This window comes from Heterocephalus glaber, unplaced genomic scaffold (genome assembly GCF_053883595.1).
Source record: "Heterocephalus glaber isolate CG9 unplaced genomic scaffold, H.glaber_assembly_v1.0 deba00001497, whole genome shotgun sequence".
NCBI classification, from domain to species: Eukaryota; Metazoa; Chordata; class Mammalia; order Rodentia; family Bathyergidae; genus Heterocephalus; species Heterocephalus glaber.
Window position 1 is genome coordinate 26,440,847 of NW_028258320.1, and position 17,713 is coordinate 26,458,559.

At 34.7% G+C, this 17,713-nt stretch overlaps 1 protein-coding gene across 7 annotated transcripts in view; it reads right to left on the reverse strand.

Moving 5' to 3' along the window:
* Positions 1 to 3,190: 3,190 nt before the first annotated feature.
* The window catches only part of Cdk1 (cyclin dependent kinase 1), a 60,497-nt gene continuing 45,974 nt past the window's right edge, over positions 3,191 to 17,713 (reverse strand). For 6 of the 7 annotated variants that reach the window (XM_087185540.1, XM_087185538.1, XM_087185535.1 and 3 more), the window contains 6 exons: positions 10,741 to 10,897; positions 9,650 to 9,773; positions 7,654 to 7,824; positions 6,300 to 6,463; positions 6,042 to 6,183; positions 3,191 to 3,528 (listed from right to left, as the gene is read on the reverse strand). In XM_087185540.1, the coding sequence (XP_087041666.1) occupies positions 3,430 to 3,528; positions 6,042 to 6,183; positions 6,300 to 6,463; positions 7,654 to 7,824; positions 9,650 to 9,773; positions 10,741 to 10,897 (857 nt within the window). In that variant the 3' untranslated portion in view covers positions 3,191 to 3,429. Of the gene's footprint in view, positions 3,529 to 6,041; positions 6,184 to 6,299; positions 6,464 to 7,653; positions 7,825 to 9,649; positions 9,774 to 10,740; positions 10,898 to 12,638; positions 12,831 to 17,713 lie in introns of all 7 variants that reach the window. The other variant, XM_087185541.1, reaches the window with a different exon arrangement.

Below are 17,713 nucleotides of genomic sequence, written 5' to 3' on the forward strand. Positions count from 1 at the left end.
TCTATTCCTGACTGGTAAAAATTAGGTACCATACACAGTATAAACATTCCTTCAAAGTTTAAGTCCTTTGAAAAGTCAATAGACACATAATACATTTATATTAGTACCATTATACACACTAATATTAGAAGCTGCAGTAAAAACAATTACTACAGGCAATTTTAAATAGATTTTAAAGAAGGAAATTAATATACATTATGAATGATTTTTAAGTAAAATTGAGGGGTTTAAAAAAATTATCTAATCATTGTCCTGGTTCTTAACAGCTATATTAATTGGGACTCTGAGGTTTAAATGACAGAAACCCAACTTAAACTAGGTTAAAGGGGGATTTAAAAAAGAAAATCACACACACACACACAACTCATGCGCCAAAGGAGATGTCAGGTGGCTCACAAATTTTAAAAGCAGTCGTACAGGAGCCAGGACCCCAGGGACATCATGCCCCAGAAATCTCATCTCGGTTGGCTCGAGTGGAGATGTTGCTCAAGCTGTCATCATCCCAGCTTAATGTCGGCAGGGCCCTCATTGGTCTTGTGAATTCATTTGCCTACCCTTTGGATCAGATCTTACTGCTGGGTTACTGTACACTGGACTGAACAAGCAGAGACCCAGAACTAAGGACCCCTCAGGATCACATGCAGTAGTGGAGAGTTCCCAAATACATGGGAATACTACCTAAGTGGATAAGAAAACCAGATGAACTGAAAACTGCATCGTACCTTGGAGAGCTTGCTCAACATTGAGGCAGGCATTTTTATTAATCTGTTCACAATACAAAAAAATTCTATGTTCTATGAAAGCTCAGATTCCAGTTTGAATATAGCAACTATTTAAACATAATTTGAAATGGGCCTATTATGAACTATATCTTGCTAAAGAACTACAAAGTTTGCTCCATCCAATAGCTTCCAAGTCTCTTCAAGCACTTTAAAATATTTAATTAAAATTTATTTTAGCTTTTAATCTAAGTCCCCAGGAGAACTTTTATTATTTTATTAACTCTTCTAAAATGATTATTTTAGAACTTTTTATATGTAATGCTTATATACATAGGAATATTTTATTATATATTTTGTACTAACTGCTCTGCATCTTTATTAATGTATTTAAATTTTAAAAAAGAAAAAACTCAAAAAAGGATGGTTAACATTTAAGATTTTCAGTATAGTGCTGTGCTCAAGAACATAAAGGTCTCACACTGATGACTATATATAATACATAGCCCACTCTTCCTCCCTCTGAAGAATAGACTGAAATAGAATTAAAATATTGCATGATGCTATGGAGTTTTAAGACAAATTAGATACATGTCCAAAGTCATCAAATTCACCATCAACTGATAACAAGCTTCATTATGATCAACTGGGAAGCTTTTAAAAAAATATTGCTGGGGGCCAGGGATTTAGCTCAGTGGCTCCCTGCCTGCCTCACAAGTGCAAGGCCCTGAGTTTGATCCTCGGTACTGGAAAATAAATAAACAAAATAAAAATATTCCTGGGATGCACTACCCAATTTCCAAATCAGAATTGTTTAGGGTAGTGCCAGAGGTAGTTCTCAGGTGTTTCTGGCACATTACACTTTTAAAAACCAATGGCCTAGTCATTTTAAAACTAATCAGAGCCCCCACAACACAAAAATATGCATGAGGTAAGTACCTGATTCAGTAACTTTATACCAAGTCACTGAAATTGACATATTTTACAGAACTACATAAATATTTGGAGCAAGATCAAAAGTAGGTGAAACATTATAGCAATGTTAGTGTTCTACCATCTATCTCTTTGCCTTGGCCTACCAAAGTAGTTCTAAATGGATGGCTTACTGATGTTTTAGACAAGTAGACTCCACTGAGTGAAGTTCCCTCTACCATATTTTAAGGCCCCAAACATTTGTTTATCTCATATTTGTGTTACTAAAACAAGAGTATATATAAGACACACTGATGTAGTCTACTCTAGTGGTTAATGCTGTTTAAGATAGGTTAATGGTTAACATAGATTCTGAACCACTGAAGAGTTGCAGTTTGAAAAAGTTCTAGTTCAACGTCTCACTTCCTACGTAAAGAAACACAAGCGTGTAGATATGCATGCTACTACACCAAATGAAATCTTTTGTGGGACATTTTCATTTCCCAAATTCCTACCATGGAATCTTTAACAACTCTCCCTAATATGACCCTAAATGGTTTCCATCTGCAGGCTCTGCATTCTTCTACATCAAGTTGACTTACCCTAATTCCTAGAACAAGGCAACCAACTGCCAACTGTTGCATCGGCAAAGAAAGTGACCCACTCTTTCAACTACAAGTGCAAAAATTTTAAGACAAGGATAAGATAGATCACTTACTGCAGATTCAAACAGGTGTAAGAACCAATAACACAGGAATGCAGATTCAAGCCATAGGTAACAAGGAAAAAAAAAAAATAAAAAATTAGGCCAGTAAAACAATAGCTACATCCTAAAACAGTAATAAAACTATTTTTATACACAATTCTCTTGGCTATAGCAAAAATTTAAACTAGGGTGCTCATAGGTAAGAATTACAATAAAGCAATTCTCAGAGCTAGTGATTTTAGCTAAATATTTGTGTATTAGAACTTTTGTAGAAGGTTGCTAATAAACCACATTGTCAAAATTTGTAAGTAAAGTCAGACCTGAAAGCCAAGATAAGCATCCCCTGCATAGCTGTTACTTCTGGCCAAAGCATAAGAATTCACTTAGACAAATAGCTTTCACAATGTACCTAAAAATAGGAGGGTTCATAAATTTTCAAAACTTTTCTTCCCCGCTGTGGACAGCCCTTGATCTTAGACTGTAAAACTTAGCAAACTTTGGCATGCACTAATGTTAGTTTTATAAGTTACTGAAAACCCCTTATAAATTTAGCATTATTTCTCAGATCCGTATAGCACTCTCATCCTGAATGCTTAAGCATTTAGGTCACAAACTGAAATACCAGTTAAAAAATATTCATCTTTAAGCAGTCTGTATAGTTACCACATGGCAAGAAACAGACCAGAAAATGTAAACATTCAGAGCATAAAAATACTTCAAAGTATTACAAAACTTGAACTTAGCACACTTACCTAAATTTCAGTACTTCCAACTATAGGAAAACATAACTGCTGTAAAGACTGAGATGATCTAAACTAGCTCAAAATTTCCCCAGTGCCTGACACCAATACTAGATTTATAGCTTTATTATAGTAACAAATAATTGTCACAGTGAGATCTACACACATATACAGAATTATAAATTTATATGGAACAATATTTACATTTTTAAGTTATATTCTTGAAATGAGAAAGTGAAGTACAGTTTCAGTTTTACAACAAAGAAAAATATAGAAGACAAAAATAGAATCAACAGTAAAAATACAACTATTCATCCTGGATTATAATGTATGCAAACTTTTTGTCAGAAAGCTACATCTTCTTAATCTGATTGTCCAAATCATCAAAATATGGATGATTCAGTGCCATTTTGCCAGAAATTCGTTTAGCAGGATCATAGACTAACATTTTCTAGGGAAAAAAGGAAAAAAGAAAGATATTTACTTAGAAAACAACCTAAAATTTCTTCAAAGCCTTAATTTTCTTAAAGCAATAAACAATTTGCTAATAATTTTAGTAAAATCTACTAAATGAACATTTCTATTACTTTAACACAAACTACATAAATGTCTCATTCCTCCACATATCTCTCTAGCTCTAAAATAATCTGCTCCTTAACTCATAAATACCTTCATAATCTTATTGTTATAAATCATAGTAAGACAAAGCATTCAGAGATAGCTTTAAAACCAAGGCATACATTTAGGAAAGCTATCTAGCTTAATTATGCTGAAGAACTAAATGGCCCACCCAAGTTATTTACAACATTCTTGAAATGGTGGCAGTTAACTATTGTGGTTTTTGATATAGCTAAGAAGCTTCAAATTAGAAACAAAAGAAAATAAAAACTCCACAGCACAATGTGTTACTCAAATGAATCATTAAGTGAATTAAAGCAACTAGTATTAATTCACACATTAACAAAAAAAGCTAAATAAAGTTTGGTATTTATCTAAAAAAATGTTAACCTTAAATTAGACCAAACGGATGCACAGATTAGGTACTTTTACTAACTAGTTAGCATTGGAGCTCTATGTATCCAGCACTGAATGCTTTACAAATGAGGACACCAAACCTCAAAGAGGTTAAGCAACCTGCCCAAGTTCAAAAAACTAATGAGTTATGCTACAATGCACAAGACAGTCCAAAGAATGATCTAGACCAAGATGTCTACTGTGGCTAGACTGAGTAACCTGATTTATGGTACTGTTTTTCTTTCATTAACTGAAGTAAATTTTTTTGTGTTTGAAAAGTTCAAAAGTTAAAGGTAAATTGGCCCTAGAACGTGAAAAGGTCTTTAAAGACAGTCGAGTACATTGATAACACAAAGTAATTTATGGTTTAGATCTGAGATGTTTCCCCAAAATCCCATATATTCAGAGGTGGGGCTTTTAAAAGGTCACTGGATTATGGGGTTGCTATACTATGTGTTAATTCACCAAAGAGTGGACAAATCTCTACTGCCTTGCTACCACAATGTGAGCAACTTTCCTCCACCATGGAATGTCTGCCTTGGAGTTAGCAAACCATGGACTGAACCCAAGGAATCTGTATGCCAAAATAAACCTTTCCTCTTTTAAATTACAGGTGTTCAGAATTTTATCTCAGTGACAGGAAAGCTGACATAGGCATAGGTAAAGGACTTTGGACTTCACTATAAGCAAATGGAAAATCTGAGCTTAATTTGGTGAAATGATTCTGAAAGGAGTTCAAAGATCAATTAGAAAATATATTTGATGGGTATCTTCCCAAAAGAATTAAAAGAATCATACCACAGTGATATATGCTCACCCACGTTTATAGCGGCACAGTTTGTAAAATAGCTAAAGCTTGGAAACAGCCCAAATGCCCATCTACTGGAGACTGGATAAAGATGTGGTTTTTCTATAAAATGGAGTACTACTACTCAGCCATAAAGAACAAGAAACTAGACATTTATAGCTAAGTGAATACACATTGAGGCCATACTCTTAAGTGAAATAAATAGGACACATGTGTAAATAGTGAATAGTTTCTCTGGTGTGAGAAACTAAAAGTGTAAATAAGGATCAAAATGTATAATTGATATTGTGAAATAGGAAGAAAAGGTCTAAAGGAGTAGGGGAAGTGGGAGGGGTAAGGGAAATGAAAGAAAGGAAAAGAAAAATATGAGAAAAGGAAAAAAACGGAAACAAAGTCTATAAATAGGGAAGGGTGGAGGGGTGAAGGGAGGGCAGGGGAATGGGGAAAAAATAAGAACCAAGATACATCATGTACAAGAGCCCAATGATGAATGTAACTGTACAGTAACCTAAAATGTACCAATAAACTTTTTTTTTTTTTTTTTTTGGTACCAGGGATCGAACTCGGGTCCTTGCGCTTGCGAGGCAGGCGACGGAACCACTGGCCTAAATCCCCGGCCCCATGAAAACAGCTTTAATAACTAAAAATACCAAGCAAAAACAGAAAGCACTTCTTTCTAGGATAAACTAAAAAAGGGGTTCAGTAGTAAATATTGAGACAAAAAGCTGGAATGGAAGGCAATTATACTAAATTTGAAAAGAATAGATATATAGCTCAAGGGTGGAGGGCATACCTACACCCTGGGTTAAAACGCCAGCACCACAAAGAAAAACAAATAGAACAAAAAGTATATAATCCCAGGCATCTTCTTTAGAGTATATAGAGCAACTTATTAGATAAAAATCAAAACACAGCTGGGGATGGGATGTAACTCAGTGGTAAAGTACTTAGCTCACGTGCATGAGGCCCTTGGTTCAATCCCCAGTACTGCAAAAGCACAGGGGGAAAAATTTAGCTCAAAACATATTAATTTTCTTTCTCTTTCCTAGGTAAAAGAAAAGGACTGAATACACCCAGAGCCATCACTAATATTAGTCAGTAAAGTATAGAAGTATATTTTGCTTAAAATGTAAAATTCTCACAGAGAGCAAATCCAAGCCATTTTCATCCAAGTTTTTGACATGGGATGCTAGGCTTCCTGGTTTCCACTTGGGAAATGTATTCTTATAGTCCTGTAAAGATTCCACTTCTGGCCATACTTCATTGTTGGGAGTGCCTAAAGCTCTAAAAACAATAGCAGAACCAGATACTATTAGTTAAAGCAAAAATATCTTGTTACATATATGTCAACTTTATTACTTAACACAAAAGATTTTAACAGTTTAGGCTTAAAACAGTACCTGAAAATCCTGAAGAGTTGATCAATTTCTGAATCCCCATGGAAAAGTGGTTTCTTAGTTGCCAATTCTGCAAAAATGGTGCCTATACTCCAAATGTCAACTGGAGTAGAGTAACGAGCTGACCCCAGCAACACCTCTGGAGATCTATACCAGAGTGTTACTACCTATTACAAAGCAAATTTTACAGTGGTAAATACGCATTAAATTACCTAAAGCTAAACATTTATATTTCATAAGGATTGTCCTTTAGAAAGCTATACAATGGTCAGCAATAATACTGTTTAAGCAAATCAACTATATATAAAGTACTAAATATTTCATTTCTGAGTTCTGTTCATGATGGGGAGGCACCGCTGCTTTTCAAATACCAAAAGCAGAAAGATCAAAACAATTATGGAATGTAAGCTTTTCCTAAACAAAAAACTATTAATAATGAGTTTAGGGCTCGGAGATACTGTACAAATGGCAGATACTGCTCATATGCTAAAATGACAGTTAAGATTACCATGTTAATACAAAAAGTACAACTTACCAGGTAAGTCTATCAGTGATCTAGACCTAATCAACCACCTTTCACCTCTAACTTACAGCATAGCTAATGAGGAAGAAAAAACCTAGATGGTAAAGATACCAAAAAAGGAGTAACAGGAAACCAAAACATCTAACCAGGTGAATAGTATTACCAGTTTTGATCTGTAGTCAGTCTTTGGGCTTAACAGTATACAGTTCTACAGAATACATGAATTTTTAACAGTCCTTTACAATTCAACATTTCCTTTCCATCCAGAAATGCGATGAAATGCCAAGCTTTCAATATAATACTGACAAAACCTGACAACAGTGCTAGAGATGTAGCTCAGTGGGTGAATACTTACCCAGCGTGCACAAGGGCCTAGTTCAATACCAGGAACCGCAAGAAAAAAAACTCTTATGTAGTGACTTCTAAATGTATCATGTATCAGAAATACTACCCCTTAAGCAAAAAAATCTATCTTGTAATCAGAATGATTGTGCCAGGTCCAACAAGAAGACAGAAACTACTCAGTGATTTGAATGGGAAAAGCTTAATTTAAAGAATTAAACTGTAATAGGGGATTTGAATAAATAAGATTAAAAAATGACAATTCTAAATGCCTCTCCAGTACCCTCTAGTGACAAATCTTAATAAACAGTTGGCAAAGGGGAAATATTTCATAGTTCTAGTTCTATTTTCATGTAGCATGTAATAAAGGGTGAACTTGGAGCTGAGAAGCAATAAATCAATACTGTCAGAGTAGAAACCTTTCCTTATTGAGTATTTTTTTCTCAATATAAACACAAGAAACAATCCTACTCAAAACATTATTCTACTTACTTCATGTGTATATACTCTAATAGGTATCCCAAAAGCTCTAGCAAGGCCAAAGTCAGCCAGTTTAATTGTTCCTTTGTCATCAATCAACAGATTTTGAGGTTTTAAGTCTCTGTGAAGAACTCTTCTTGAGTGACAAAAGACAATACCCTGAAGGATCTGGTACAGATAACTCTGGAAAAAGAAAATATAAGAAACTTAATCATACCACAAATGATTTTCTAACTAGTCTTTACTCCATTTGTTCCAAAGACATAAGACATAATGCTAGGAAATATTTACCAGAAAAGCTTTTAGGACGTTTTAAACTAACAAGCATTTGTGTATAGGAAGCCCATGTATATACAATATGCTTGTATAACCAACAGAAAGATTCACTTATGGACATATCTGTATCCATATGAACTCACTTTATCCACTTTTACTCATTTTTGGCACTTTGTCCTTAAATCTCAGGTTAAGTCTTCTATGTAGAATTCTCTTAATTTTTTTTCTAAATGCTTATACCAGCTGTGTTTTTATACTAAATGAAGTTTTTCTTTTTCATTTCTACCTCTCTTTCTACATACATCTCCTCTTTGAGAACATTAGTCAAAGATTCCAAAAGAAATGACAAAGAGCATACTGATCATATATTTAAGAAACATGGCATTACAGAAATATCATACACAATAAAATACTGACTGCAAAGTGTGAAATTAGAAAATACATAAAACGAGTTAGAACAACTGGCTATTTGGAAATAAAGTTGGATTTATACCCACTTCTTCACCCAAGGTAAATCATCTGTCCAGAATGAAGACAGAAAAGATACGATGGAGTGTGGTAAAAAGGCCTACTAAAAGCACTAGAAAAATATTGTCATTTACTCTTCTTAAGCTTAAAGCTTAAACAAGATATAAAACTGAAAGTCTGAAAGTCAGACAAGGCCTTTTACATATATTAGAAAATTTATTAACAGTATACACAACTAATAAGGTGAACATAAAAAGGAAAAGGTAACAAAAGAAATTATTAAAACCAGTAAGTAGGTGCTGGCTATTTATAAGTGACTAAACAAACAAAATGTTATGTGTCAAATTAAAAATATTAGTATGCTTTTTTCACATGATAGAAATTTATCCTATAAAGTTACATACAAAGATAAATATATACAAAAATATTCACTGCAGCATTGTTAATAAGAGCAACAACCACCAAGTTAGAAAACACCTAACTGTCCTTAAACATGGAAATGGCTTAAATAATTCTATCAAAAATGCAAAGAGACACAGAAATATGTACATATCTGAACAATTTACATCAAAAAGTTTATATATAATTTTCTTTATATAAGAGATTTATAAGATTACAAATAAAATAGCTACCTCTGAAGAATGGTCAGTTAAAGTTAGAATGTAAATAAAATACTGTTGCATTTTAACACTCTTAAAACTATGTTTTTAATTTGAATGAAATATAATAAATGTCTAGAATATATTAACCAAAGCATATCTTTTTTTTTTTTTGGTTGTTAGAAACAGGATGTCTAAGCAATATAGGGTAGTCTTGAACTTGATATGTAATTAATAGCCCAGGCCAGTCTCAAAATTTCAACCCTCCTGCCTCATCTTCCTGAGTGCTGGGATTACAAACATGTACAACATACACAACTTGAAAACATCTTAAATGAGAATAAAATAAAGCCATCTAGCACCACTACCTGCTTTAGGTCTTTGCTATTTTAAACCTATCCGACAACCAAAGAAAGACAAGAATTCCCAAATATAATACATTGTATTATTTTCAGGTTCATGTTATCACGGGCATTACTTTTCACTTGCTAGCAGTACTATCTTATAGGTAAATGTTAATTTAATCTGAGTGGGAGGAAGGTGAAATACTCTCATTCTATTTTTGAACAATTTTTCCAAGCATATTCCCTCAAAATTCAAGGGCTTCTACATAGAGACTTCATTCACAGTGCATAAGTATTAATAAAAATAGTTAAATTTCTTGCCTTAACAAGTGATGAATCCATGAACTGCCCAGCAGGGATAGAATCCAAGTATTTCTTGAGATCCATGGAAAGGAATTCGAAAATGAGATATAATCTGGAATCCTGCATAAGCACATCCTGAAGACTGAAGAATAAAAATAATTAAATGAGGGTCGGGGATTTAGCTCAGTGGTTCCAATGCCTGCCTCGCAAGCACAAGGTCCCAAGTTCGATCCCCAGTACCCCCCCAAAAAAATAAATAAATGAAAGAAAAATTCCAATAAACATTCTCAGCCTTTCACAAAATAAAATAACTTCTACAAGTAATAATAATTATTATAAAAAGGGAAAGAGATGGTAGTTCTCAAACTAGAAAAAATCTTAATACAAACCTGGAATTTGAAAAAGGAGTGTCAGGAGAACAATTTAAAATTAAGTTTTATTATATAGAGGTGCTAACTTACTAATAACCTGTATTCTAAAATAATGAGTCTAGATTAGCTACCCATTGCTCAGAGCTTGTCCTCCCATTTAAGAAAATGATAGAAATAAACTTTAAAGTAGAATCTAACCTTAATGACTGCCCTCTCCAGACTAATTTGAACCATTAGGAAGACAATTTCTCCAAAAATCAAACATTTAAAATAAAAACGATCTTTTCTTTTTCATCTGAAGTAGCTACCTGCCTCACGAAGAGGGTGATCTTTAGGACTAGAGCCCCCAGAATTGGAGATAGCTGACAAAGCCTTTCCAGGCTTCTTTTAAAAGCCAGTTGGCTGGGGATTTAGCTCAGTGGTTCCGCCACCTGCTTCACAAGCACAAGGTCCTGAGTTCGATCCCCAGTACAAAAAATAAAATAAAATAAAAGCCACAGTTAACTTGCTTTCCAGCTCCCAAAACAAATTTCTACAACTAAGCCCTTCTAATTCTGTTCTTGCTTTAATAGGCTATTCTTTTACTTATGCCCAGCATTCACAATCAATAAAGAGTAGGACTCTGTTCCACTCAGCAAGGTTAGCCCAGAAATTAAGAAAATGTAGTATTTTCCAGATTGAAATTCATGTTTGAAATAGGATGCAAAAAATGGCTTAAATTCAGATATCATACCATACCTGACTATATTTGGATGACGAAGTTCTTTTAATAGAGAAATTTCCCGAATTGCAGTGCTAGGAACCCCTTCCTCTTCACTTTCTAGTCTGATTTTCTTCATGGCTACCACTTGACCTGTAGTTTTGTGTCTACCCTTATATACAACTCCATAAGTACCTGAAATACAAAAGTAAGTATCTGCTATGCAACATCCCACAACCTAAAGGATTTTTTAAATGATTAAATTCCTTAAAGTATCACACAATGGAAATGTCTGCTGTGGCTAGATACAAAGTATCTTACTCATAAGCATACAGCACTGCTTCCAAAAAGAAAATGAAGGCAACTACGAAGTATCATGTATATGGTTTAAAAATAAAATTCACGTAGCACCACAAGTTACATACATTAATGGAACCAACCTTAATGTTCCAGTACAAATAACAAAAGAAAATTCATTGAAATGTACCTCCTGCCAAATATCCTACAGGACAAGTGCAGGCATAAACACAGAGTCAAAGTTTTAGTAACTGACACAGAAAACTGTATAGAATAATTTAAGCTTTCAAGCAGTTGTGTACATTTTAAAATATGTTCAACAATCCTTATCCAGAAAAGAATGAAGACAAGAAGGACCAGGTGTTCTTACAAACTATCTATTATAAGCTCCACATTACCTACTACATAGGAAAACCTCATCCATTCCCAAGGTGACAAAAAACTATCCTGATATGTTCTTCAGATAATAAGTAACAGTGTCAACAAGGGATTCTGAAAGTGGGAGAGGGTGGACACAGAAAATAGAAATGGAAATAAGGAAGATGGGCTAGTTACCTAAACAAGTTCACATACATGCTGTACTTAATTCCCTGGAAAATTGCTTTTTAAACTTAGGTTGAAATTTAAAAAGCTGTAGAATCCCTCAATTATAGATGAATTTTGTGGAAAAGCTTTTGCTTTCCATGACATCTGTACCAACTACAAAAGTGATCAGAGTACATTTTCCTAATAAAGTCTATTGTTTTTATCAGTTTCTCTCAAGGTAGGAATATTTCAAAAAGCTAAAAACCACTAACATCAGCTGCTTCATCTGAATACCATGCAATTTGATCAACTGCAAATTGATGTTACATAAGCTTTGTTGCAAATTTTTTTAAACTGCATGTTTTTCCTAAATACTAGTGCCATTTTAAATAAACCCATTCTATAATATTTTGATTATATTTTGGATTAACTGTAACTTAAATTGATCAAAATTGTTCCAGATTAAAGGAGAGCTAATTTCATTCAATCTTCACTGTCATCCTTAAAAGTTTGCGGCTGGGGATTTAGCTCAGTGGCAGAGCACTAGCCTAGCATGCACGGGTTCCATCAACAACCCTGCCAAAAATGGGGTAGGTAATCTTTTGTACATCTAACAGCTGATCATTTGGGGGGAATGTATATTATACCTGCACTTGAACACAAAAGGAGGCATGCCAGTAGCACACTTGGCACTGTTAACATATAGCCTCAAGAAGATTAGTCACTTGCATAATACAGCCAAGCAGTTGATGGAAAATTCAGAACTAATTCTTTTTTTGTATCCTTTCTTCTCCTTCAAGTGCATAATCTCATCTACTCCTAAGTAATTTACAGAGTTAACTGATAAAAACTGTTGGTCAACACTCAATATTCATTAAATTGAATCTTAAGAGATTAGCATTCTATGTGTCTCTTCTGACTCTTTGAACTGTTACCGCTTCTCATTGAACTACTAGAATAGGCATTAAGCAAAGCAGAATCATTTCACTGGTCAATCACCAAAAATTACTAGGAAATACATAGTTTATGCTCTAAAAATGAACTAAGTATTCTAGATATACAACTGTTTTAAATAGCTTAATAAATAACCAAGGAAGCAAAAGAAAAATACTACCTTAAAAGTAAGTAAAAGGTCATCGTAACACAGAAAACCTTGGAAGGAGACCAGTTAACAAGACTTCTCCCAGGAAATATAAAGTAGGAATGACCAGGTTATGGAAGCCTTGAGTGGTAATCAGTAAGCCTTCATTTGACAGTGTCCTACTAAATGCCAGTAAGTTTCCTCCATCATGGATACAGCTACAATCTATGAGCCAGAGACACTGTCATTAGACAAGAAAAGTTCAAAAACTATACATTCAGATTTTTTTAAATTCAGAAACTAGAAAATAATTTTGTAATATCCAAAATAAAAGAAGTCTAGATATATTTAAGAAATAAATTATGCCAAATATGGTGGTGAACACCTGAAATCCAAGCTACCCTGGAGGCTAACGCAGGAGGATCTGAAGTTCAAGACCAGCCTAGTTAATTTACCAGGATGCTGTCTCAAAACAAAAAATGATGGGGATGTGGTGGTAGCTCAGTGATCCAGGGTTTGTGTAACATTCATGAGGCTCTGGTTTTGATTACTAGATCACAAAATAAAACAAAAAGAAAAAGAAAATCAAGTCCAGCCTGGAAATTTAAGAGACTCAAAATTTAAAACAAACAAACAAAAAAATCTCTTTAAAGGCTTGTGGATGTACCCCAGTGCAGAGAGCCCTTGGGTTCAGTCCCAAGTAGACACACACAGACACACACACACTGGATAAAAGATAGGATTTTAAGTTAAAAAAAATTGAGACAAAACTGCCAAATGAAATGTGTAATCTAAGGTGGATATTCAGAAGATACATGCAGAAGTGTTTAGGGGTAAAGCCCATCTATGCAATTTACTACAAATGTATCTAAAAGAAAAACTGCTAATGCACACACAGAAAGTATGACAAGCCACTAATATCTTGGTGAAGATATCATAGGTCCATCATATAAATCTTTCAAATTACCTGAAGTTTGGAAATGTTCAAAATAAAAAGTTGAGGAAAAAAGTTTAAAATCACCATAGTATTTAAATAACTATAGTTTGACCATGTATCTGGGAGAAAACAAAATAAAATTGTATGTAAGACACCATCTATGTCTTATTTCCCCAAGATAATTTTTCAAAAACATTATTCAGTCAGGTGACACTTAGGAGGCTGAGGTAGGAAAATAGCAAGGTCAGTTCGAGGCCAGCCTGGGCAACACAGTGAGACACTGTCTCAAAAAGAGAAAAACCAAACCAAAACAAACAATATCCAATGCAGAATTCCAAAACAGCCAGGCACTGGAGTAGACAAAACTATACATGGTAGAAATAGAAGAAATGACAGTTCAGAAAAATACACAAGGAAAAGGGAACAATGTTATTATCAAATATTTGAGTATATCTTGTGGGCTACACACATTGCCAGGCACTTGTGATCAAGACAAAACTGCCAGTCCTCGTGTAACTTGCAATACAGCAATTAAATAAAGAAGGGATTGGGCCAGGTGTGGTGTTGCCTATTTATAATCCCAGTGCTCTGGGAATCTGAGGCAGGAAGATAGAAAGCTCAGTAAGAGTCTAGGAAAGTTAGGATCATGTGTCTGAGTAGCTCAGGCAGCCTCGAAAGATTCTGTCTTTTAATGAAAAATTAAAAAGGGTTAAAGATGCCCTGGGTTCAATCCCCAGTACCACCAGAACAAAACAAAACAAAAGATACTAAGCATGATGCCAATGGAACTATCAAGCTCTCTTGGCCAAGAGCAAAGAGATGAAGAGTCAGTACAGGGTGGCTTCCAGGAAGAAAGAATAGCCACTGCTAAAGATTTATAGGTTAAAAGGTAGATCATACTGAGGACATTAAAGAAACTCTAATTATGGAGCATCAATGAGACTGGCCAGTAAAGAGATGGATGGGAAGGTAGTGGTCATAGCAATAATACTATCTGCTTAATATTTGATAGTTTTAATTCAGCAGCAAAATTAGCTAATGGATTTCATAATGTATTTAAGAGAATTTACTTTTTAAAAAGACCTAAGAATATATCTCCAACTCAACACTAAACCTTAGCCATTCTACCTTACTGAATTCCACACAGTATTCCTCACCTTTTTAAAAAATATTCTGTGTATAACTGGGGCCTTTGAGCACAAAAAATAAAGATGGAAATGTTTCTCAAGCAGAATACACATAAACTGTAATACACATAAATTACTTTGCACAAGTTTTCTCATTTGTTGCTAGAAAATGGTAAATGAGCACTTCAAAATTCCTATATAGAAACTTGGATGTTCTGTAGGAGAAAAATTTTTAAAACCTAGCTGGATGGGTGTGGCGGTACATGCCTGTAATCCTAGCACAGAAAAGCTGAGGCAGGACTGTCATGAGTTCTGAGCTCATGGCCAGCCTGGACTATATAGTGAGTTGAAGGACAATCTGAACTACATAGCAAGACTCTGTCTCAGAAAAATAAAAAACAAACAATGAAAAACACCTAGGCAGAGATAAATTTATCCTTTATCTATGCTATATAGGTTTTTTTTTTTTGGTGCTAAGAATTGAACTAGGGCCTAAGGCATGCTAGGCAAGTGCTCTACTATTAAGCTACATACCAGCCCTCTTAAATTTTATTTTGAGATAGGGCCTTACTAAGTTGCCCAGACTAGACTCGAACTCATGATCCTCTTATATCAGCCTCCCCAATAACTGGGATTACATGTGTGTGCCATCATGTCCAGCTATATCTAAACATTCCGTTAAAAAAAAAAATTCTGTAAAGTACTACAAAAAGGGAATGATTTTGCACAAAAGTTATTGGTTTCAGAATATCTTATACACAAACACATCAGATTATTTACACCTAGAAATTTTACGTTAGTTTAACAAGCAATTATTATAGGCTAGGTGGGGTGCTGTCTGCCTATAATCCCAGCATTTGGGAGGCTGAGGCAAAAAATCTTTAATTCGGGGCCTGCCTGTACTACAGTAAGTTCAAGATTGGCCTTAACTACACAGGGAGAACTTATCTCAAAAACATCAGTTATTATAAACAGTTTATAAAGTTTAGGTAAAATTTAGTCTTATATACTAAAAAGAACTGTAAAAGACTAAAAAAAAACATTTTATAAAATTAGTATCATACTACTTTCCTAACCTTTGTCCACCTAGTACATATACAAATTACAGTGCTTTCAAAACACAAATACTATAAATGTTTAGTATCAAAAGTTCTGATTATTGGGTGGGGGAGTCACCAAGGAGTCATAGTAGAGTAATTTTAACTCCTGAAATGTAAAGATTTTTTTAATTTACATAAAGTACATCAATCCATATTGCTACTACAAGACACCTTCTTTTTTCCTGCAGTACTGGGAATCGGACCCAAGGCCTTTGCTTTAAACTACATCTCCACCTCTTTATTAACCCACCAAGCATGACACTGGGTCCAGTGGATCCATCCCTTACATTTGTTTGGTTGGGTTTTTTTGGTACCGGGAATTGAACTCAGGACCTTGCGCTCCCAAGGCAGGTGGCAGAACCAGAACTAAATCCCCATCCCCGTCCCTTACACTTGTACTGTAAATTTGTACTTTAGTGTAATAATAGCTGGCTGTGCATCTCAGTACCTTTCCCTGAGGGATACAGGAAGCAATCTATGGGTTTACACACTTCTTGGTATGAATAGCAAGGTATGTGCATGTGTGCAAAAGTGGCAAAAGTGGATTTTTACTCGTTATGCTCCATCTAACTGGTTTCTCATATATTTAAGCATCAAAGGGTCCAATAGACCCACATCAATCCAGGATTTGTTAAAAAAAAAAAAGTTATCTTTTGATTTTTCTGGTAGAAGTAGCCCAATTCAGTACAGTGGCACATGAAAAACCAGATTTGCAAGTTTTGGAGGTCAAAAGTGAATCATCAGAGCTGGGAATGTAGCTTAGTGGTGCTGCACCTGCCTCTCAACCACAATGTCCTGAGTTCAACGCCTGGTACTGAGAAAAAAAAAGTGAATCATCAGATTACTATTACATGAATGATGAAGATGACCCATTATTGTAAAACACATGTTTTCATAACAGAAGAGTGATGATGACTTTCACATTGGCCATGTGAGCTAAATTTCCTGTGACACTGACACAGAGAATGCAGACCTCCTTGATTCAGAGAAAACAGCAATGTGAGTACATATTTGACTAGTCAAAATATTGCAAAATGGCCTCACAACCAAATGGAATGACCCAATGTTAGAGCTAGGTCTAAAAATATGGTGAAAGTCTTGGCAGGGGTGAAACGTATTGGGCAGAATGCCACCCCTGCCATTCTATGTTGGAAATCGTAACAGATGAAATGCTACAAGGTGTTATGAAATATACAAAGGCTGAAATGCAAGTAAAACATTCTATATGCACCAAGAGCCATATTAAAAAATATATTTATTATGCCACCTCACTTGCTGAACTGAAAGCATTCATGGGTCTGCTGTACTTAGCAGGCATTTCTCATGCTAATTGCAGGAATGTAAAAGAATTATGGAACAGCGATGCGTCGAGATATGGCATAAAAATTGATGCCGCTAGATGTGAAGACTTATTATGCTTTCAATTCAGACATTTATCCTGGAACCCAGCCATCAGTATAGTAATAAACCAAATGATGTTATAAACAGACTTATTGCTCCCATCTCCCAAAATAATTGGAATGTGACATTTGACAATTGGTTTACCAATTTCGAATTGATGTTACATTTGCTAACAGAGAACAAGTTGACCAGTGCAGGAACTAAGCAGAAATTCCAAATGAAATGAAATTTTAAAAGAGAATTGCATAGTACAATCTTGGACTTCAGAAAGATTTACATTGGCCTCATACGTGGCAAAGAAAAACAAACTGACACTGCTGATATCAACATTGTACCATGGTGGAAATACTGACAGGGAAACCTCAACAAAAGAGAAGCCTGAGACGGAAATTTTCTACAAGAAAATCAAAGGTGGAGTAGATGTTGATGAGTTATGCTGCAACTATGATGTCACTCAAAACACAAAGCATTGGCCAATAGTTGTGTTTTACTCGATCCTAAACATGTGTGGCATAAATAGTTTGATACTTTACAAAGAAAATA